This window comes from Symphalangus syndactylus, chromosome 8, assembly GCF_028878055.3.
Source record: "Symphalangus syndactylus isolate Jambi chromosome 8, NHGRI_mSymSyn1-v2.1_pri, whole genome shotgun sequence".
NCBI classification, from domain to species: Eukaryota; Metazoa; Chordata; class Mammalia; order Primates; family Hylobatidae; genus Symphalangus; species Symphalangus syndactylus.
In genome coordinates, this window is record NC_072430.2 from 45,940,301 (window position 1) to 45,965,383 (window position 25,083).

General features: G+C 35.6%; 1 protein-coding gene across 5 annotated transcripts in view; it reads right to left on the bottom strand.

Annotated features, from left to right (window-relative positions):
* The window catches only part of PCNX1 (pecanex 1), a 207,257-nt gene that overhangs the window by 62,515 nt on the left and 119,659 nt on the right, over nucleotides 1-25,083 (bottom strand). For all 5 annotated transcript variants that reach the window (XM_055288936.1, XM_055288932.1, XM_055288935.2 and 2 more), the window contains 9 exons: nucleotides 23,531-23,622; nucleotides 18,812-18,921; nucleotides 18,306-18,411; nucleotides 16,317-16,409; nucleotides 9,628-9,778; nucleotides 7,787-7,928; nucleotides 6,910-7,087; nucleotides 4,262-4,370; nucleotides 2,709-2,838 (listed from right to left, as the gene is read on the bottom strand). In XM_055288936.1, the coding sequence (XP_055144911.1) occupies nucleotides 2,709-2,838; nucleotides 4,262-4,370; nucleotides 6,910-7,087; nucleotides 7,787-7,928; nucleotides 9,628-9,778; nucleotides 16,317-16,409; nucleotides 18,306-18,411; nucleotides 18,812-18,921; nucleotides 23,531-23,622 (1,111 nt within the window). The remainder of the gene's footprint in view (nucleotides 1-2,708; nucleotides 2,839-4,261; nucleotides 4,371-6,909; nucleotides 7,088-7,786; nucleotides 7,929-9,627; nucleotides 9,779-16,316; nucleotides 16,410-18,305; nucleotides 18,412-18,811; nucleotides 18,922-23,530; nucleotides 23,623-25,083) is intronic.

Genomic DNA, 25,083 nt, shown 5'->3' on the forward strand with positions numbered 1-25,083 from the left:
AGGAGATCGAGACCACGGTGAAACCCCGTCTCTACTAAAAATACAAAAAAATTAGCCGGGCGTGGTGGCGGGCGCCTGTAGTCCCAGCAACTTGGAGAGGCTGAGGCAGGAGAATGGCGTGAACCCAGGAGGCGGAGCTTGCAGTGAGCGGAGATTGCGCCACTGCACTCCAGCCTGGGCGACGGAGCAAGACTCCATCTCAAAAAAAAAAAAAAAAAAAAAAAAATCCAAATTTTCAAACAAAAATTAAAATTTGGGAAACTCCTATCTACCACCATAAGCTTGACAGCTTCCCAATAATTAAAATTTCTTTCCAATTGGTGGTGATACCAATGAACATATTTTAAAAATCACTACAATAATAAGATGTATCAACATTTAGAAAATCTACATTATTCAGTGAAGCAGTATTTTCCAAATGACCAACACAAAATGTTACAAAATTATGCATGGGTAAAAGATCCATTCAGGGTATAAGACAGATGAGTGGATTTTGATGTAATATAGTTCCACAAGTTCACAGATATGGTTTTAGATTCCATATTCCAAGTAGCTTTTAAGAAGCTCCCATTTCTTGGGTTTCAGTGAAAGATCAATGAAAAATATCCATGATTGTCTTAAAAAGCTATTAGAATATTTCTTTTTTGCCTGGGCAAGGTGTCTCATGCCTGTAATCCCAGCACTTTGGGAGGCCAAGGCAGGCGAATCACTTCAGATCAGGAGTTCGAGACCAGCCTGGCCAACATGGTGAGTGAAGGTGAATTTTTTTTTTTCCAGATACTTCAATCAAAACAATATACTGCAGCTGATTGAATGTATAGGTAGATACAAGAATCCAGCTGTCTTTTAATAAGCCAGACATTAACAGATTTGCAAAATGATATAACAATGCCACTCTTCTAATTTTTTGGGGGAGTGGAAATATAGTTATTCTTAACTTTAAAATGTTATTTATGCTAATATACAATAGATACGACATTGTTATTTTTAAGTTAGTTAATAAGTAAACATTTGAAATTTTTGAGTTTTTCTTTCCACTCTAGTAAATATTAGTAGATAAAATCCGTATTTTTAAAACTCCGGTGTTTCCAATAATTTTTAAGACCATAAGGCCAGGCACAGTGGCTCACGCCTGTAACCCCAGCACTTTGGGAGGCCGAAGCGGGTGGATCACCTGAGCTCAGAAGTTCAAGACCAGCCTGGTCAACATGGTGAAACCCCATCTCTACTAAAAATACAAAAAATAGCCAGACGTGCTGGTGGGCGTCTATAATCCCAGCTACTCAGGAGGCTGAGGCAGGAGAATTGCTTGAACCTGGGAGGTGGAGGTTGCAGTGAGTCAAGATGGCGCCATTGCACTCCGGGAGGCGGAGGCTGCAGTGAGTCGAGATTGTGCCATTGCACTCCAGCCTGGATGACAAGGGCAAAACTCTGTCTCAAAAAAAGAAAAAGAAAAGAAAAAAAAAGAGTATAAAGGGGTTCTAAATTCAAAAAGTTAAGAACTGCAGCCACTGAACATTACTTTGGGCTAACTGGTCCAGAGGAATAATAATAAATAACACCAAAATTCACCAAAATGGGAAATACCATGTGTGGTTTTAGATAAAGGACCAGAGTAAAAGTTTCAAACGTACAAACTAGCCCACTGTTTAAAAGGTGAGATTACAATTTTCACCTATTAAATATGCCAATTTGTGAAAGTATAGAGAGAAAGGCAGTCATGGAGATGGTCAGTAGAATTATAAATTAGTACAAGCTCTTTCTAAACCAATGTGTTTATATTAAAAGCCTTAAAAATGTTTATGCTCCATAACTCATAACTCCTAAAAGCGTTCCCTTTTAGGAATGCTTTCTGAAATAAAATGAAATTTGGAGAGATTACATACAAGGATAGTTACTAAGCTTTAGATTAAGTAGCTAGCCCAAGGAACTAAGCCTAAATGGAGAAAATACTTCATGCACAAAGATGGTCATTAAAAACTTATCTTCTCAAAATAGCAGAAATAACCTATAAAAATTTAGCTTTAGAAATAGCCAGGTATTTCTAAGAAAACTGTAAACTCATTATGACTGTTATGATATTATATAGCATAAAGTTGCAGAGTGTTATTAATGTGAAATAATTCTAATATTACTGAAAGAAAAAATACAAACATGAACATATTGAATCAGAACAATGTTTAAAAAGATCTTTTAAGTAGGAAAAAATGGCTGAGCACGGTGGCTCACGCCTGTAATCCTAACACTTTGGGAGGCTGAGGCGGGTGGGTCACTTGAGTTCAGGAGTTTGAGAGCAGTATAGGCAACACGGTCAAACTCCGTCTCTACAAAAAATACCAAAATTAGCCGACGTGGTGGCTCAAGCCTGTAGTCCTTGCTATTCAGGAGGCTGAGGCAGAAGGATCACTTGAGCCCCAGGAGGTGGAGGTTGCAGTGAGCAGAGATGCACCACTGCACTCCAGCCTGGGCAACAGAATGAGACCCTGTTTAAAAAAAAAAAAAAGAAAAGAAAGAAAAATAAAAAGTAATTTCCTCTGGCCTCTTCTTTTATACACTTTTCAAATTTTAAGACTATTTATAAAGTTCTAGCAAAAATAAATATTTCAACACAATAAATTATGAACCATAAATTCTAATAATAATGCTGTCAATAGTTTTTCCCAGTAGGAAAGATAAAAATTGTTTTCCAAGTGTTTTACTTTACTCACTTATAGTCTCTCTCCCAGAATTTCACAGGTCGGACATATGAAGTGATGAATATTGCACTTCCCAGAAAGGGGTTCAGTGGAGTAGAGAAGAAGGCCGAGACAGCAGCCTGAATAAACAGCATGGCTGAATCTATGGGAAAACTAGTTAAGGACACTGACGTTCATCTGAGCACAGATGCCAAAAAAACCCTCGCAAAAACCTAGCAGACACATTTAGATTACCTCAATTAGAGAACTGAGGTTCACCAGAAGAAAACAAAAGAAGGTATCACTGGGCAGTCATTAAGGGGTTACCAACAGAAAGACATACAGAAAGTACAACCTGGTATGCTGCTTTCAAAGGAGCCAAATCAGTATTTGCTAATATGTATTTGGTAAAATTCATATATTAATCTTGGGAAGAGATGTTAGAGTTCGATTTTCCACAAGGGTAAAACTAAAACTTGCAGATACCATAAGTCTGTCTTTCCATATCAATGTGGTTACTAACCCTTACTATTATTTAGAAAATACTTCTAAGAAATGGTGGGAGTTGGCCGGGCGCGGTGGCTCACGCTTGTAATCCCAGCACTTTGGGAGGCCGAGGCGGGCGGATCACGAGGTCAGGAGATCGAGACCACGGTGAAACCCCGTCTCTACTAAAAATATAAAAAAAAAAAAAATTAGCCGGGCGTGGTGGCGGGCGCCTGTAGTCCCAGCTACTCGGAGAGGCTGAGGCAGGAGAATGGCGAGAACCCAGGAGGCGGAGCTTGCAGTGAGCCGAGATCGCGCCACTGCACTCCAGCCTGGGTGACAGAGCGAGACTCCGTCTCAAAAAAAAAAAAAAAAAAAAGAAATGGTGGGAGTAGAAAATTTTTTACAGAAGTTTAATTCTATAAATTTCATAATCACATTATGAAAAAGTTTTGTACCTTCATTTATTAAAAAATAATGCTAAACATTTCTTGTATTAAAGATTCCTGGACTTTAATATTCACATATGCAAATATAAGATTTTAAATCAGCATTACTCTTACAAAACGTGAATAGTTTTCTTATGTTCAGATGATCTGTGGGCCACAGATTTAAGTTAATACAAGTTAAACAATCAACAATATAGGTGTGGATATAAAAGGTTATGATTTTTTTTTTTTTTTTTTTTTTTGAGACAGAGTTTCACTCTTGCTGCCCAGGCTGGAGTGCAATGGCGCAATCTCGGCTCACTGCAACATCTACCTCCTGAGTTCAAGAGATTCTCCTGCCTCAGCCTCCTGGGTAGCTGGGATTACAGGCATGTGCCACCACACCCGGCTCATTTAGCATTTTCAGTGGAGATGGGGTTTGCCCATGTTGCTCAGGCTGGTCTCAAACTCCCAACCTCAGGTGATCCACCCGCCTCTGCCTCCCAGAGTGCTGGGATTACAGGCGTGAGCCACTGCGCCCGGCCAAGATTATGAACTTTTGATAATTCATTACACAGTAAACTTATGCCTGTGAAAGATCATGCCTACAAACCAACATTCTTATCAAGGATATGACTGTCCATTCTTATTAAACTTTAATTAGAAGGATACGAGGCACTGCAAAAGGCTGAGCAAAAGCATGGAAAGCAGAACCCCATGTGATCTGCCACGGGGCAATATAGGTATATACAAACTGCAATTTATAAAGGAGTTCCCAAAGCTGCAGGAGGAAAAGAATAGCTGTCAGTAAAAAAAAAAAACTTATCAGATATTTGAATTAGAAAATGAAAAACCTATAAAATGTATTAAGAGAACTGTGTTCCCTGTGTTCTCCTAATAGGGAAATGGGATTGAAATTATTTGCCATTTGCATAACAAGAAAAGATATATCAACTGCCTAAAAACTGCACTTATTTCTGAGTAAAGATACTTTCTAAGTAAAGGTAGGTAGCTATATACGGATTTATGTTTCATCTGTTTAAAAAATTCTATGCCCTCTACTGGCCATATTATGCTACTACAAGCAAAACAAAGTAAGGTAGAAAGCAGCCAAATAATTGTTCTTGAAAAAAAAAAATCAAGATGTCTGCAAAGCTTAAGTAATATATATATTTATTTTATTCTAAGACACATTTTCCCCAAATTTTAGTGCTTTGGAAACTATGTTTTAAATGTAATGTCAAAAGGCATGTGAAAAACAGCAGTTGTAATACAGTTGTCACTGCCAGTTTCCATAGAAATTTAGTTGTGTATACCAGGCGTCTGTTCATAACCTTAATTGTTGTCAGTGGAAACAGGATACACATTTTAATTTTATTTAAGGTTGGATATGCTTCAGTTGAACAGTTCTTCAATGCTGAAACAGAGTTGCTGTACTTGTCCAAGATTGCCTCTGCATGATTAAGCAACAATCACCTCATCCTTTAAAATACTTTAACTGATTTACAAATGAACTTAACTTCCAATTTAAAAAAGAAATCACAACTCCAACCAATTAAAGAATGTAGATGAACTGCAGCATTTTTGCCATGACTCAAAATTATTTTTGCCATGACTGAAAATTATGCAATCCTCGGCACTAATGTAATCAGGATCACGGTAAGTAAAAGCAGCATGTATATCATCACGATGCCATTATAATGACTTAAAAGCAATGACTCAGAAACCTCTTCAGAATCTAAGTGTGAAACAAACTGTATTACAATTTTGACTATAATATTAAAGAAAAGAGCAATATGTAACAATATGTAAAGGATGGTAGGCAAAGGGATTTTTGTATACATTTAATTTTTCTTAAAAGGTTATTAAATCCATGATGTACCTTACAATGATATCTTAATGTAAAAAATATATCTGAAGAAATCGCTTGAATATTACTGATTATCATTGTTAAAGTCTATCTACTGACCAATTTAAATACAAACTCAAGGGGAAAGCTTTCTCTGTTTTGTTCATTGGTGTAGCCTAAGCATCTAGAACAGTTCTAAAACAGTTTTTTGTTTTAAAAAATATATTTATCACATAAAAAGTATTAGGAAAATCCAAACTAATGCAGAGTTAAGTGTAGCAACTACATTCCAAAGATTATTTACTTTCTATTTTACTGCAACTTTCACTTTTTTTCCAACCAGTATAAGATGAAATACAATTTTCAATCTAAATATTTGAGTTTGTGGGAAACCACATGCTTCTTTATACAATTCTCTGATTAACTTTCTGGCTTCCTCCTTTGGTTAATAACCATACTCACTAGAAGAGGAAATAAATGATAAAAATGCAAATTAGTGACTGAACAGATATAATATTGAAATATTTTAGAAGCTATTTATCACAATACTGAAATTGACTATCAATGAAACTTTGTTCAAATTAATGGCTTTCCATTTTTACTGTTCCCCATCCTAGATCAGACTACTATCACATCTGAATTACTGTCATTATCGCTTAAGCTGTTCTCCGTACCTTTAGGTTCTCTCTTCCCCAAATGAAGCCAAATGTGGCTGACCAGGCTAACTTTCCTAAAATTGGAATTTCATTATGTTTTGTAGCTGTTCATTTGCTTCAGCTCTCTGTTACCTATCAAATGGGATAATATATGCCAAAGTCCTTTGTATGTGGTCAGTGTTAACATGAAATTTAATCACTATTTCACTGACAAATAATCTGACTGTACAGCCTATTTCACCGAGAAAGGTAGTGTGATTCAGCAAAAAGATTCTTGGGTTAGGAGGCAGAGGACCAAGGTTTTACCATCTTATTTGTAAAAGGCCTAGAACATCTATCTTATGGGTGGATAATGAATTTTAGCAGAAGCCTATAAAGTTCAGAGTATTCTGCAAATGTCACATCAAGCTAATTTCTGACTGCTCCCACCTAGCCTCAGTCTCCCCAGCCTCTACCTGCTTCATTGGGCTATGCCAGAGCCCAATTCAATTATTACCACTTGTTTCTAAAATTATTCAAAACTATATACCTTTTGAGAGATTCTATATATTTTAAAATATATACTTATTAATGTTTCTCTAACTGTTTTATATAACTTAATCTTATCTTCTTAGCTATAGCAAGAAATATATCTTTTATAAATCACAGTGACTATCTTTGTTTAGGGATTCTAATGTGCTCCTAAATAACTGGTTGAAGAGAGATATTACTTAAACAATAATAAATCAAACGAAATATAAGAAAAATTCTGACTAGCATATAACTCAGGGAGATAGTTTTTATAGATAAGGATATTCCTTTCAGTGATAAATTACCTTGTTGAAGAGTATGGACATAAAGAAGAGATCCAACAGCATGGTCTCTGAAAAAGCTTCATAGTCAAATTTGAAAAAGAGCACAGTAAAGATGACTGTGACATACTGATATGTAGGGCTGCTAAAAGAGGATCGTAGCAACTTCAAACCAGCAATGGTGATCATTAAAGCACCTAATCTGTGACACAAAGAAAACACAAATCAGTTCATGACTGAAAACATTAGAAGAGACAGTAACTTAAAATAAAATTCACCATTTACTTTACTAAGCTTATAATATATACATTAAATGTAAGCTTCCAAAAATGATGTATATAGCTAGGTAAATCACATCCTGAAAGTATCTGACTATTCCCTTTTAATACTATTCATTATGATTCTTATCCTTTATATGAAGGACTATGTTTTAAAAACAATAGTATTGTAATTCTGACATCTGATTCTCTAGTTTCTCAATATTTCTATTACTTTAACACCAACTGCATTTAGCAAATGAAAAACATACTAATGCTTGACTCAACAATAGGTACCTACTCTATTGAGCAGGCTCATCAGATGACTATGGAGGCAACGAACCATCTATATGGTGTAAGTTACATAGTGCATCAAAATAGCCATATAATATTAAAAATTAACCTTAATTTAAAATGTCCTCTCATAAAATATCAATTGACAATGAGATGTCTGGAGTAGAAAATATGCCAACAGCAGAAACAAATGTTTAAAAAAGGTAAGTCAAGGACAAAATGTTACCTAAATTTTTAATCTCACAGTGCCTTGCATGAAGGAAACAATTATTTAATATTTGATCAACAACTTAAGACTGTTTATAACAGCCCCCAGTAGTCAGACAATATTAGAAGACTACTATACTTACTCTGTATCCAGTTTCTTTGGACTAGCAATTGTCTCTGCACTGCTGCTCAGTTCATTAAGAACAATCAATGGATAGATTACATTCTTCTCCACAAAAAGAAGCCACACATGAAGTTTCTCAAACCACATCATAGTGGCTGCATCTAACAAGGCAGTATAAATCAAGACTACATGTCATCAAATGTATAAAGTAGTTTGTCAATGTGATGAGAAAGAAAAATTTTACAACTCAAATTTAGTACCAAACTACAAATAAAATGTTTTTAAAAAGCCAGTACTTTAATCAACTGTCAACTTCCACGAGCTCTGAGATACTTACAAATTTGCAACTTAGACATGATTTAACGTTTAGATGAGTTTCAAACTTTAATTCTTGAAACCTCAGTTTTTAACCATAACTTTTCTCATTTATGCTTACAACTTATCAAAAAAAAGATTACTGAAGATCATTAGATTGCTCCTTCCACCCAAAATAAATAAAAAATATGGTATGATTTGAATTCACATACTTAGGACCAATTTTCATTGCCAATAATATTTTTTTCCAATGCTACAATATTATTTCATTGGGGAAAGTGTCTAGGATAAACTAAAAGATTTAAAACATGGTTCTTTGGCTATCTGAAAATAGTATCACCTGGCTTTAGGAAGTTCTCTAAGAAATAATATTTTTTTCTTTCAGTTGCTAAAATCAGTACCAGAAAAAAAAAAAAAAAACTTTGCTGTTAGTACTATAAATGTCAAAATGATATGCTGATTCAAAACTTGTAGACTAAATGTTCTAAGATTTAAAAAATAAGATCAATAATTTATTTTAATGAAAAGTGTTGGTCTTTAAAACAAACTAGATGTGTGTCATCATTTATATATAGAAAGCAGTAATAGTTCACCATTAAAAACATATCTCATTCTGAGTTATTTTCCTGATGGTATAAATGGGCCAATAAAGATTCTTATGCAGTTTCATGTCATTTTTATTTATTAGGAAGCTTTCAAAGGCTTCAGAGTTCTCTAAAAAAGTTATCTTCAAGCAATTGAATGATTTACTCTGTAGTAATCTGCTAACTGAAAAAAAAAAGTGTGAGAAAAAAGTTGGCTTATTTAATCATTGGTATATAATAAATTATGACATAGGTATGAACATTTATTATTTCTCTAAAATGAGGAAGTACAATATATTACAGATAATGGGGCCAATGAACAAGAACTGAATACTTACAACAGGAAAGAAATGTCAGGGTTTACAGTGGTAAGGAAGAAGCTTGGCAAGTGAACTAGCCTATCTCTTTTCCATCATTTTATACTTTATTGCAAATCTGAACTAATAACAACTATTAAAAATGTTTTTAATTTCTTTTTACTTTGTCAACTCTTTTACACTTTTCTCTGGTAGGACACAGTGTCTCTGGCAGAAACAGGAACAAAGACCTTTCTTCCTCCCTACGTATTAAATTAAAACTATTTCAAATAGACAGGCCTTAAAGAGGACTGGATTGCCTGTATATGGCACTGAAAACTAATTAGGGGGAAGAGTAAGGTCAGGAAAGAGAAGTAATGGACACACAAAGGAGGATTCATCAATGAGAAGTCTGTGAAGAACAATTTAGAGAGGGGAGAAGTAAGTTTCTTCTGTGGAAAATTGGCACTGTAGCACTGACACTCATATTTCAGCTAAATTAAAGCATCCTGCAAGAGATTAGATTCATTAACAGCTTCAAACTTAAGCAAAAGAAACATAAGCCAAATGTTCTGTGATGATACTCATTTAACTCAGTCATCTATCAATACAGCAAAGGGAAAAACTCATAGTATTAAAAAGAAAAGTGCCAACGAAATACTTACTTCGAACTTCATATTGATTATACTCTAGTGTCTTTAGCAGAGGATGAGAGAAACAGTGCCATGGTAGCTGTTTTCTAACTTGAGGCAGCACATAATGGGTTATAAAACCCACAAAGCCAACCAATGTATACAACACATACTTAAGGGCAGGCTAAAAAAAATAATAAAAGTGATAAAATTAGGAGTGATTTTGAGACTCATTGTAGAAATTCTAATTTGTCAGTTCAATTTTCCATCTGATAATGGACAACGTCCATTTTAGAATATAAGAACTAAACATTTTTCTACAGTTAACATTTCTAAATTATGTAGTTTGGTCTAATCAGCCTTGAAAGTTAGTGACTATTCATGTATCACAGATATTTTGAAATGGGTTAACTACTTTCTCTGGTGTCTTACACTATTGTATAATGAGAGAGTGGCCTAAGGTGTATTGCCTATTACATGAATGTTCTATGAGATGTTCAGGGCAATGTATTAAATTGTTTTCAGTAGCAGAGATAATGGGGTAAGGTGGGGTCCACCCACAGCAGTTGGCTGCATGCACTGGTTCACAGTACACGGCTTAGCACACGGCTGTGTGCCTGTCCCACAGCATGGAGGCCCCAGTGCCCTGCAGCCTCTGGCTTTGGTCACTGTGGTGGTGTCATCTATAACCATCACTGACCTGTTCATCACAGTCAGCAAGAGCCCAGTATCTCCACTGCTACCCTTCAAGCTTCGTAGGAGGGTCATCTGTTCCTTCCTGGATTGCATCACCAATTACAACAAGGCCTAAAAGCTTGATGCATACCTGTGCAAGTGCACAGGACAGAGACCATTTGTGACTATGAAGGTTGTGGCAAGACCTTCAACAGGGATTGCCATCTGAGCTGCCATATCCTGATTCATACTGGAGAAAACTCATTTGTTAGAAAGATCTATGCATCTTAAAACTTTTCTTCCCTGCTACCACCAATAGCCAAGTATGCCGACTGGAGACCAAAGGACCAGCCTGCCCAGACCCAACATCACAGGCACCCATGTATGCCAACCCATAGGCCAAGGACTAGCACACCCAAGCCACTGCAGCCATTACTGGTACCTGAGGACTAGCCTGCCTAGCATCTGTATCCCTAGCAATGCCTCACCACAGCCTCTATTAACAAATGCAGCCTAAGTCACTAAGGAATTCACAGACATCACTATCACTGATTACAGCCAAAGAAATCATATGGAGAGTACACTACCATGCACAACCAGAATCAAAGCCAAAGCATCCTGTCCAATCAACACTATAGATATATCTAAAGGAAACAGTCTTTCTTTCCAAACAACAATCCATACAATTGGAAAAACTGTTGTATCAGATGTGCAGATACCAATGTAAGGACACAAGAAACATGAAAAAGCAAGAAAATGTAACACCTCCAAAGAAACATAATAATTTTCCAGTAACAGATACCAAAGAAAAGGAAATCTATGAAATGTCTGAAAAAGAATTCAAAATAATGATATGAAGGAAACTCAGTGAGATACAAGAGAACACATATGAATAATACAAAGAAATCAGGAAAACAATTCATGACCTAAATGAGAAACTCAACAAAGCGATACATCATAAAAGGGAACCAAACAGAAATTCTGGAACTGAAGAATTCAACAAATAAAATAAAAAATATAAGCAACAACTTCAACAATAGATTAGATCTAGCAGGAGAAAGAATTTCTCAACTTTAAGATGGATCTTAAAAAAACCAACCAACCAACCAACCCCAGCAAGGAAGGAAGGAAGGAAGGAAGGGAAGAAGGGAGGGAGGGAGGAAGGGAAAAGCTCACATGATATATGTGACACCGCAAAAATGACCAAATATTTAAATTTTGGAGTTTCTAGAAGAAATGGCAAAGGCATAGAAAGCCTATTTAAGGAAATAATAGCTGAAAATTTCCCAAGTCTTAGAGGAAATACAGACATCTAGATACAGGAAGCACAAAGTTTCCAAATACAATTCACCCAGTAAAGTCTTTTCCAAGGCACATTATAGTCAAAAGTCAAAGACAAAAAGAGAATTCTGAAAACATCAAGAGAAAAGGGTTAAGTTACATACAAGGAAACCCCCATTAGAATAACATCTAATTTCTCAGTAGAAACCTCACAAGCCAGAAGACAATGAGGTGACACATTCGAAATGCTGAAAGAAAAAAACTCTTAAGCTAAAAATACTATATCAAGAAAAGCTTTATCCTTCAAAAATGAAGGAGAAATAACATCTTTACCAAAAAGCAAAGACTAAGAGAATTTATTACCACTAGACTGGCTCTACAAGAAATTATTGAGTCCTATAATTAGAAGCAGAAGGATGATATCTACCATCATGAAAACACATGGAAGGATAAAAACACTGGTAAAGAAGACAAACAAATGTTTTTTTTAAAGTCAAATGTTATTACTACAAAAAAAAAAAACAATCAAATTGAAGAGTTAACAATAAAAGAGGAAGAAAGGAACAAAGGATATATAAAACATTCAGAAAACAATGAACAAAATGATGGGAGTATGCCTTCACCTAGCAAAAAAACCCTGAATGTAAATGGCTTAAATCCCCCAGTTAAAAGATATAGACTGTCCAGATGTGCATCCTGATGTCAACAAAAATAAATAAATACAAATACACTCTGATTAAATTTTTTTTTTTTTAAAAAACAGCCAATTATATGCTGACTACCAGAAACTAACTTCACCTGTAAACACACACATAGATTGAAAGGGAAGAAATTTTAAAATATATTCTAGGCATATAGAAACCAAAAGCATGCTGGTGGAGCTATACTTGTATCAGACAAAATAAACTGCAAGTCAAAAGACATGAAAAGAGACAAAGAAGGTTGTTATATAATAATAAAGGGATCAATTCAGAAAAGGGTATAACAACTATAAACATATATGCACCCTACACCACAGCACCCAGATACATAAGGCAAATATTATTAAAGCTAATGCAATAGACCCCAATAGAATAATAGTTGGGAACATCAACACCTCAATTTCAACATTGTACAGATCACCTAGACAGAAAATCGACAAAGAAATATCAGACTTAGTCTTCACTATAGAACAAATGGACCTAGCAGACATTTATGTCATCCAATAGCTGCAGAATATACACTGTCCTCATTAACACATGGGACATTCTCCAAGACAGACTATATGTTATGCAACGAAACAAGTCTCAACAAATTTTTAAAAATTGAAATCATATAAAGTTATCTTCTCAGACCATGATGAAATAAAACTAAAAATAAATAACAAGAGGAACTTTGGAAACTGTACAATTAAATGGACATTAAACAATGTGCTCCTGAACGAACACTGGGTCAATGAAGAAACTGAAAATAAAATTTAAAAATTTCCAATACAAATGAAAATACAACATACTAAAACCTATGGAATACAGCAAAAGCAATGCTAAAGGGAAGTGTATAGTATAGTATAGTATAGTATAGTATAGTATAGTATAGTATAGTAGCAATAAATGCCTCCTTCAAAAAGGTAGAAAGAATTCAAACAACCTCATGATGTACCTCAAGGAACTAGTAAGAAAGGTAAGAGCAGAAATAAATGAAATTAAAATGAAGAAACAATACAGAAGATCAAGGAACCAAAAAGTTGGCATTTTGAAAAGATAAATAAAATTGACATACCTTTAGCCAGAAAAAGAAAGACAGACCCAAATAAATAAAATCAGAGATGAAAAAGGAGATATAACAACTAATAGCGCAAAAATTCAGAGTATCATTAGTGGCTACTATGAGCAACTATATGCAAATAAATTGGAAAATCTAGAGAAAATGGATTAATTCATAGACACATACGACCTAACAAGATTGAACAACGAAGAAATACAAAAGTTGAACAGACCAATAACAAGTAAAAAGATCAAAGCCATAATAAAAAGTCACCCAGTATAGAAAAGCCCAGGACCAGATGCCTTCACTGCTGAATTCTTCCTCTGTTGCTGGGAATATAAATTAGTACAACCACTATGGAGAACAGTTTGGAAGTTCCTGAGAAAACTAAACATAGAGTTAACATATTATCCAGCAATCCCAATGCTGGATATGCACTCAAAAGAAATCAATTTTATTGAAGGGATATCTGTACTCAATGTTTGTTGCAGCACTGTTCATATTAGCCAAGATTTGGAGGCAACCTAAGTGTCCATCAACAGATGAATGAATGGGTAAAGAAAATGTGGTACATATACACAATGGAGTACTATTCAGCCATAAAAAAGAATGAGATTTTGTCATTTGCTATACCATGGATGGAACTGGAGGTCATTATGTTAAGTGAAATAAGCCTGGTATAGAAAGACAAACTTCACATGTTCTCACTTATTTGTGGGAGCTAAAAATTAAAACAAATGAACTCATGGAAATACAAAGTGGAAGGAAGGATGGTTATCAGAGACTGGGAAGGGTAGTAGGGGTGGTGGGGGGAGGTAGCAATGATTAATGGGTACAAAAAGTAGTAGAAAGAATGAATAAGATCTAGTATTTGATAGCACAACAGGGTAACTATAGTCAATGCTCATTTAATTGTACATTAAAAATAACTAAGAGTATAACTGGATCATAACACAAAGAACAAATGCTTGAGGGAATGAATACCCCATTTACTATGTGATTATTACACCCCATTTACCATGTGATTATAACACACTGCATGCCTGTATCAAAGTATCTCGTGTACCCCATAAAAATACACACGCATTATGAAAAAAATGAAGAATGTCTAGAATAATGGCTAAAATTTTCCAAATTTAATGAAAACTGTAAAACACAGATTCAATAAACCCCAAGAACAAAGACATGAAGAAAACTATGTGAAGGTACATCACAATCAAATTTCTAAAAACTAGTGATAAAAAGATAATCTTCAAGCAGTACAGAAAAAAAGTTATCTACATAGGAATAAATTCAGTCAGAAGCAATAAAAGGGAGAAGACAGTGGAGCAACATCTTCACGTACTAAAAGAGAAAAAACCTGTCATCTTAGAATTTTATACCCAATGAAGTATCTTTCAATACCAATGGTGAAATAAGGACTTATTCAGAGCTACAAAAGCCAAGGAAAGTTGCAGATTTTCACTACAAGAAATGTCCTAGGACAGCAAGAAAAGGGGATTTTAAACTGGAGAGGAGGCAGGGTGCAGTGGCTCACACCTGTAATCCTAGCACTTTGGGAGGCCAAGGCGGGAGGATCACTTGAGCTCAGAAGTTCTAGACCAGCCTGGGCAACATAGTGAGACTTCATCCCTAAATAAAAAAGAAATGTCCTAGGAAATCTTTCAAGCAGGAGGAAAAATGACACCAAATGGAAACATGGATACGCACAAAATAATGTAGGGCACTAAACATGGTAATTACATGCCCTACAGATGAAAGAAATAGTCCTTGATGAGCTGTACTTAAGGAACAACACCTAAGAAGCCTTACCCATTACCTGAACCTGATTTAGATAATAACATTCTAGACTTCCAACTGTACTGGAAAGAGACTTTTGGGGGTTTTAGGAGAGGGTATGTGCACTTTGCATATAGAAGGGATGTCGATCATGGAGGTCTACTGATGGACTGTGGTAGTCAGCTTCTGAAATGGTTCCCATGATCCTTGCCTCTTGCTTTTTATACTTGAGTATATTCTCTTCTCACAACGTACCAGGGTTAGTCTATGCACAACAGAATATGGAAGAAATGGTGGCATGTCATTTCCAATACCAGATTATAAAAGAGTACAGCTCCTGTCTTGGGCTTTCTCTCTCAAGGACCACTTGCTCCGGGGGAAACCAGCAGCCATTCTGTGAGTACAGTTAGGCAGCCTATGGTGAGGACCATATGGAGGGGAACTGAGGTCTCCAGCTAATAGTCAGAAGGAACTGAGGCATGTAAACAGTGAACCTCAGATGATTTTAGCATCATGAAAGATCCTGAGCTAGAAGCATCCAGCAAAGCCACTCCCAGATTCATAACCCAGAGAAATCATGAGAAAATAAATATTTGTTGATAAAAAAACAAATAAAAAGTCATGTATTTCAGCACTATGGACAAACATTAAAATCGAATCAGAAATAAGTCCAAACAAAGTTATAGTCACGTGCTGCTTAACAACAGGATACGTTATGAGAAATGTGTGGTTAGGCAATGTCATCATCGTGCAAACATCACAGTGTACTTACATAGATAGACAAGATAGTATAGCCTACTATCACTGAGGCTATGTGGTAGAGCCTATTGCTCTTAAGCTACAAAAATGTATAGCACGTTACTGTACTGAATACTGTAGGCAACTGTAACACAATGGCAAATATTTGTGTATCTAAACATATACAGGCTGGGTGAAGTAGCTCACATCTGTAATTCCAGCACTTTGGGAGACTGGGGCAGGAGAACTGCTTGAGCCCAGGAGTTTGAGAACAGCTTGGGCAACACAACAAGACTCAGTTTCTACAAAAAAAGAAAAAAAAATCTTTAAATTAGCCTGGTGTGGTGGCGTACATCTGTAGTCCTAGCTACGTGGGAGGATCACTTGAGCCCAGGGGTTTAAGGTTACAATGAACTGTGATCACAACACTGCACTCCAGCCTGGGTGACAGAGTGAGACCCTGTCTCAAACAAACAAATAAATAAAAGGAGAAAATGATTCCTTACCTGCAATACTGTGAAGACTGTGCTTACATGAATAGCAAAATACAGCACACCAATTACAATGCATACTACCAGGTCAGACTGTAATCGCTCACTCTGTGGGGAAAAAAAAGAATTATGAAACAATTACATAAAATTTTTAAAAATCTTTTTCCTTTATTCCCAATTGGCAAAGTTTAAGAATTAATTTTTTGCCTGGCTAGCTCAGTCAGTAATAAAGTTAAGTATTAAAGTTAAAGTTAAAGTTAAAGTATCACTGATACTTTAACACTTCTAGATTCTCTCTCTCTCTCTCTCTCTCTCTAAGAAGGAGTGCAGTGGGACAATTTCGGCTCACTGCAACCTCCACCTCCTGGGTTCAAGCGATTCTCCTGCCTCAGCCTCCCAAGTAGCTGGACGTGCCAACACACCCCACTATACCCGGCTAATATTTTGTATTTTTAGTAGAGACAGGGTTTCACCATGTTGGCCAGGCTGATCTCGAACTCCTGATCTCAAGTGATACGCCCATCTTGGCCTCCCAAAGTGCTGGGATTACAGGTGTGAGCCACCACACCTGGCCACACTTCTAGATTTCTTACACATAATAATTAACCACAAAAAATCTTATTTTCTTCCTCAGTTTCCTCATATTTTGGCTTTGACACTGTAATACCAAGGAAATTCAACAACGTATCTAGTTCTGCATGCCATATAACATATTGCAATAAAGTCTTTTAGAATGAAGATTTTATTCCCCCATTGGTAAGTTTTACTTTCACATACGGGGAAAGGAAATAAGGTACCTTAAGTTACTGTAATTTTTTGTTTGTTTGTTTTTGAGACAGGGTCTCACTATGTTGCCCAGGAGTGTCTATTCACAGGTATAGTCATTGCACACTAGAGCTCAGAACTCTTGGGCTCAGGGGATCCTCCAGCCTTAGTCTCCCAAGTAGCTGAACTACAGGCACACAGCACCACTCCTGACCACAGTGTCATTTATAGGAGTGTATCTCTTTGGATATTTTATATTTTCATTGGTCTTTAGACATGTGAAAACTGTGTGCTTAAGTGCTATTTTACTTACTAGATTTTGGTTCTATCAGTGGTTATAGAAAAACCAGAAACCTCCTGATATCTTTGGTCATCAACTGACCTCTTAGATTTATGCTTATAAGCCAGATTCAGAATATCCTACTATACGTAACATGAAACATCCTCTGCCAACATGGAAACTAAAGTTAGAAAAAAGTCATTCTAATATCTTGATATAGTTTTGTATTTCTAAAGTTTCTGAAAAAAATACGTGAACAGGTCAAGTGCACTGAAAGTAAATGTGTCTAATTCAACATCTATATAAATTCAGTCTTTTGCAAAGGAAAATGACCTAAAACTGAGAAAAAAGATTTTGTTTTATTCCACAGACACAAATTTACAGAATTCATTTTTCAAATAATTACTAAAAGAATAAAAGCAACATTATAATTCACCAAATTAGAAAATTTTAAAAATTACTGCATTTACTTAAGTACATTAATACAGGTTATTGTTCTCTCCTTCAGCCTAGAATACACACACAGTTTTCAGATTGGCCTTGAGAAATAAAACAACCTAAAAGACTAATAAATGACTTAAAAAGAAATATTTTTTTCAACAACAAGATGAACAACCACAAAAAAATGAATCTAATTTGTGTTAATGCTAATCTTTCAGATCCTAGTCTAAATCAAATAGGAGTAAAAATTCTACGCCCAACGAAATGACTTTATTTCACCTGACCTAAAAATAAATGTTTAGTATTCTGTTCTACACACAAACCAAGTCTGAGGAATGCGCATTTCTTACATGTTAATATTTGGAATAAAGACAATCAACAATGTACAACTAATCCTATAAATTATAACTATACATTTTTCTCCAGTTACTAATGACTTTCAAAAAGGGTTCCTCATATAACATGATCAACTGTCTAAGATTTAAGTCTTTTAAGTGATTCTAAATGTTAAAACTTACAACAGAATTTCTAAGTTTTTCAGGCAGTGGATCTTTTACTTCAGATAGAGGGTCTTCTGGATTTTTCTCTTCTGTTTTTGGAAAAATCTTGGATTGCACTAAAGAGCTTTATGTGAAGAAAAAAAAGAAAAAAAACAGAAAATACACAGATAATCTGAAAACCAGTAATTCAAACGGGCAATGAAGTTTGTGATAGAAAACCAAATGATTCGAGTACATTTAATCATTACCAAATGAGAAATTCTAAAATGTTTAGGATACTATAAATAAGCACACAGTGAAAATATTTTTATTAAAACATAGTTCCAATAACTGGGAAGGAAAACACTAATATTCTCAGCCAACCTGATTAGAATAACCCAAAATTAATATATTTTGAAACTTAATATAGATTAGGCCAAAGCACTTTGGAAAGGCATTGGGAAAAAGAGATCTTTAAAGTTATTTGGAGAAAACACCAACTTACTTAAATTTCTTTTAATTCAATAACAATTGAGTTCACTTACAAAAGTACAGATGGATCACTGCTTTGTCGGCTGAGATGGTAAGACACTGCCACTAATAAACCACAAAAAATGGAGAAAAGTACTGGAATATGCTGGCCATCCCAAGAATCCTGTGGAAAAATGAATTTAACAGAATAATATGCTTCTAATTTATAATACATCACATAATCCTTTTATGTCAGTATTTTGGAAAAAGACAATGAACTTAAATTCATCAAAAGTTTTTAGCCACGTTATTAATTGCATTTTATTACAGAAAAATTTAGGTTTATTACTTTCTGATGAGCTAGAATCTGGCCACTAGATGCCTTTGGTACTAAAGCTACAGATGTTTTTGGGGGGAGGGCACTAAAGCTCTACTCATACATGAGGAATAATTTGCTTTTGATGCATGAGGCTATCAATTCTTTCACATTTTAAGTGCTATTAAGTTTGTAGTAAACTGTGTTCCTTTTGGAAGAATAAGGTGTCTTGGTATAGTAAATTTTAGGTACAATAATAGAGTAGGAAAAGACAACACATGATACATTAGGCAAAAGAAAAGTCTGACATTTGGTGTGTTACTTTCTTGATGCCTTTGCCCATGTAATAAACTACTATGTCCTCCACAGCACTGAGCAGGCATTCAGTAACTGTTTTCTGAATGAATGACTGCATATACCCAGAAGGAAATACTACAAAGGCTATCTTCCAAAGCCAACCACACATGTGGTCATTCCATGTGAGCTCTGCTCATTGTAGCATCTCTGGAGCCTATCAGCATGATACCTGGAAGAGAGTGGGCAAGACGCTAACTGGAACAGGTAACAGTTCTTAAGTATGTCCTGTGAGGTAGACACTACTCTAATCCTTCATTGTTCTCTGGAGATTCAGAAAGGAAACATGGTAACCCAAATGGCAGTTTTTAATACAACTTGCCTTTTTCCCACTTAAAAGTAGACTTGGGAATTGTTTCACATCATAACACAGACATTTTATTTTTTTAATAGCTACATCAAAACCTTATCATCATATTGAACACCGTGTAGAGCTGCATCCTTAGATCTTTGTATTTCCCAAATAATTTTTACAATAACCTTGAAAATATGTACTATTACCCCCTAATTTATAGATGAGAAAACTAAGGCACAGAAGAGGGTTTAAGTAATTTGTCCAGTTAAGCGGCACAGCCAGAAAGTGAACTCTTGATATGTCTGAATGTACTGAAAAGAAAGTTAATATCTTAAGAGCTTGAGAATGAAAGGGAGATAAATATACACGAAAGCAAAGTATAGGAGAAAACAAAAGATATGAAGGAAGAGCATTTACACAGTGATAATAAAGCAAACACATCAGGTATATGAGGGAGACAAGAGAGGCTACATGTGTAGTGCAGGCTGGGGTGAGAGAAAGTAAGTCAAGCCTCTGGGAGACCCTCTCTTGAGCGACCCGCTTTCTCAGCATGAGGAAACTTTCTCTCTCTCTCTCTCTCTTCTTGTCTATTAATCTTTCCACTCCTAAACCCACTCCTTGTGTGTGTCCGTGTCTTGAATTCTTTCTTGGCAAGAGACAATGAACCACAGTGCCTAGAAAGAGCCATGAAGTTTGCCTTTGAGGAGTTCCGCCTGTGGTACCAGTTTGCTCTGTCCCTGATGGCTGCCGGAAAATCTGCTTGTGCTATGAAGGTGCTGAAACAGTGTATCTACCTGAAGCCAGATGATGCCACCATCCCTCTCCTTGCTGCCAAGCTATGCATGGGCTCCCCGCACTGGTTGGAAGAGGCTGAGAAGTTTCCCAAAAATGTCGTTGATGTGAGAGAGAAAACATCAGAGTTCAAGGCCAAAGGCCACTTAGCTCTGGGGCTCATGTACAGACGTGAGCAGGACCTACTGACGGTGAGAGACGTCCCACCCACAGAGCTGCTGAGCTGCAGAGCTGGGCTGCCTAAGTCTATACTGCAGGATTACAACAGTTCCCTTCTGTCTCAGGAGGTTGAAGCTGGGGCATTCTGTGTGCTGTCCTGTGGGGCCCTAGGTGCTGCTGTCCTCTTTGTTTGGTCTGATGGGAGAATGGGAGGGCAGGAAGGAAGGTCCTGTGCCAGGGCTTCTGGACCTTGTTTTCAGGTGCATTATGCTGTTGGTGCACTGGGCACCTTGCTGGGCTTTGAGGGATGATTTGCTCACTCAGCCTTGCACCTGTACCTGTCCCAGCACTTGGCCTGGGGTCCCCCATGCCAAGTGCTAGGAAGGGATGTTGGATTTGAGGTATAACAATGTAGACGAGTCAGGGTCAGACACTTCCAGGGAGCTTCCCTTGACTGGTCAGGAAATGCCCCTTCTCCATTTGCACATTTTAATTCGCAGATATGTACATGTGCAGTGTAGCAGCTCACCAGACACCCAGGGCTCTTGGGCGCAGTGATTTTGGGTGTGCTTAGAGTTTTGGTGGAGGGGCTTCTGGCTAAGAAAAAAGTCTTGTATACTTGGTGAAGTTTTCAGTGATGTTTGCAGGAAGTTTAAATTAACAACCTTTTTCTGAACTGTTACTATTCTTTAATAATGTTAAATATAACACAAATGTAAAAAAAAAATCTCAGAAACAAATGGATAACTTAATGAATTTGAATTAGTATAAGGCAAAATATCCTTATAACCATCACCCTGCTCAGGACCTCATTTATAATGATGAGGGAAGGAATATGGGAGACAAAAGCCATAAATTCCTGGACATAAGCAGGGAATTTGGCTTTGAGCTGCTTAATGGCCAAGGGAAATTTTAAAAATAACACTGGTTATACGGGGAAAAAACAAAAAGCCAAAACCAAAATGCATTCCAGATTTCTTAGGAAAACAAACAAGAACTGGCTGTCATCAAGATTTAAAAGAAACATCTTGATTGAGTCTTTACAGAAGGGACACTAAACAAAGCACTGAAGGACATCAACATGACAGCCCCATGATAAAGGGACCGCCGTTTTCTTACACACACTCTTGGAAGGCGCCTCTGTGCAAATGGCAGGCATAATGCTGAAGGGAAACGTGGGCAAGGAAACCCTAGAGGTGGCCAGACAGCCTGGTCCAAACATGCAGCTCTCGGACAGTTTAACCTAATCTAGGGACGTAAACTAGAATACTCTGAGGAATAAATGGACCACATGCATTCTAAACTAGCTTCTAAAAAAAAAGAAAGAAAGTCAAGCCTCCAACTTTCATAAAGGGCAGTCCCCGGGTTCTGCTGAAGATGTCAGAAAATACAAGAAGCAGAAATGAAAGGTAGATCTATGGAGGTAAATGCCAAAAAGAATCAGTTAAAAATAGTAAGTCTGAGGAAGGTAAAACAGGTTAGGAGATTGCTGTTCTTGCTATAAGTCTTGTAAAACTATTTGACGCTGTGATATATGAATGTACAACTTTGATAAAAATTAAAACTAAAACAAACAAACAAAAAACTAAAATATCCAGCACAACCACTTTGGAAAACTGTTAATTCCATTTCTAGGTATTTACCCAAGAGAAATGAATACACATGTCCACAAAAAGACTTGCAAGATGATGTTCACAGCAGGCTTATTCATAATATTCCTCAACTAGAAACAACTCAAATGAGCATCTCTAACACAGCAGGTAAACTGTGATATAGTCATACAATGTGGGTAAGAAGAAATTAAAACTAAATGATCCAGCCTTTGCTTACCTTTCTAGCCTTAGAGGAATGAACTTAAATGTCATGTTTCCTCATGTACCCAAACCTCCAGAAATTCCAAATCATTTGCCATTTCCTCTACACAACACATTTTCTTTACAAGTCCATGGGTCTTCATTTCTTGTTTCAATTAGCTAATGCCTATTTGATCTTCAAAATCTGGTTATATCACCTTCCTAGAAAATTGTCTTTAATCCCTTTTGGCAGAATAAAGTAGTCTTAATTTGTATACCCACAGAACTGTTTTCATAACCTTCGTTACGCTGTATTGAACATGCTGGCTGACTTGTTAATCGTAGCTAACCTACAAGCTCCTTCAAAGCAGAAAATGGTTTAGCATAGTACCTGGTACACATAAATGCTCTATAAATGCTACTTAAATGAGGCAAGGAAGGATCTGTGAGTCACTTGTCATAGTCCTTTCAACCCTACCATTCTCTGATTGTCTTGCACTAGTCGCCAAACAAAAAACAAAAATAAACCACAAGTATGCATGAGGAGCTGAAAGCTGTCTATAAAAATTTTTAAATTTTTATGTTTACAACTTGTCGACAATCTTTTAAAGGAAAGTTCATAAGGCTCATCCAGATCTTCTAACCTGATAATGATGTTAAATTTCAGTATATTACTTTTTATTAGCATGTATCTTAAATTGCAGTCCTTGAACTTGTTTTTATAAGTTTAAAAAAACTAACATGAAAAGTAGTTAAGTTCTTAACTAGAATTTTAAAATTGATTTCATATTCTGTAATTATTATGCCTACTCTTATACCAGATGAGCCTAGTTTTCAATAATCTGTTTCTAATATTAACCTATGACTACTGCAGGAAAAATAATTTTCTTTTAGTAATGGTTAACTATTAAACTGCTTTCAAATTCAAAGTCGTTGAGAATGAGAATAATGTTTAACATATGAAGACTATGAAAATTAATGCTAAGTGGCACCAGCGGAAGAAATCATTATTAGTTGATTTTAAAACAACCTTCATATAGAAATCTAGCCTTAAAGACAAAACATACTATAATTTATTGCTCACCTTTAAAGCTCCATAACATAATCCATACAATAAGGCTACTGCAACAATGCTACAGATAAAACTGTAAAGTGCTGCAAGCAGGCTTGTAGTGGCTAGACAGAAAAAGAAAAAGGTAAGAAATATTTTATAAAAATATATGAAAAAAATTAAAAAGTCACTGAAAAGCATTTAAAATATTATAATGTCAATTATCATTAAATATCTACTAATCTGAATTTCAAAAATTCAGTTACTTCATTCAGTTTCTTTCAAAAAGATTTTGACATGACAGAGACTTGCTATCCTGAATCTTTGTTATGAGATAAAATATATTCATCTTGGAAGTAATAAACATTTATATGTAGTTAAGAAAAAATTTTACCTATATTATGCTTCAAGAATATATCTTATATTAACAAAAAATGTGGAAAAATGAAGTTTTCAGAGGCCTGAACAGGAAATGGAGATGTATTAAGTGTTCACTGAAAAATATTTATCTATGTAAACAGAACCTGTGTTACCCACAGAAGTAAATCTGTATTCCCACGTGTTAATTTTCAGAAAAAAAGTGTATATCTAATTGCTAACAGTAACAACAACAAAATAGATAATTTAGATCTAATAATAGATACTTTAGACACCGTAGATCTAATTGCTAACAATAGCAACAACAATGAAATAGATAATTACTAATATTCCAATGGGAGTTATTAGTAATAAGGAATACGGGATGGCTAAGATATCTAGACTTTATTTTTAAAACATGGGTAACAGATTTTCTTTAGTAGTAATTTCATAATAATAATCATAAAAGAAATCTACAGAAATAATTCCTTATGAGATATCAGAAACCTAATACCTTGAGTTAAGTTTGTAAATTATAGTATGACAAAAGCTCATTATCATAAATTACCTACACTAAGCCCTCCCCATAGTATTTAGGGTAATATAACACGAGTAATAGTCCCTAAATATTCAAACTGTTTTCTACCCATTAAGCCATGCTGATTAATGAAACCAGTTCTGTCTTAATTCACACCCCTTCAAAAAATTTTCAAAACATTAAAAATTCTCTAGTATGATATACGGCAACATAGAAAAAACTCAGTTTCTATTTAAAATTAAAGCCGTAATATCGACAGTTTATCAGCAGAGAGGATTTCAATGCATATGCTTGGAAAATAAATGAGGCCCGAAAATGTGAAACGTGTAGAGAAATGAACTATAAAGTTACAGTAATTTCTTTCCCTTTCATTTTCTCTAGTTGCAAACTCATCTTTCAGTAAAATTTTAAATGGTTAAACTAAATAATGGTATATTTTAACCATGGTGTATGCTGATATGATTATTTTCAAGTTCTACAAACCATTATCTATTCTGGGGTAATATGGAAATAGATTTTCTAAGTATATCAATTCATAGCCACATATTCTACTCAATGAACAGAGACAGTTCTTAAAAACTTATTTATTAGTAAAATGGTTTTAGATTCTGGTTTTGGTGTTACCATTCTAAGGATAAAACAAGGCTCTGAAACCAAATATGAAGACCTACTAAATGCACATAATGGCTTA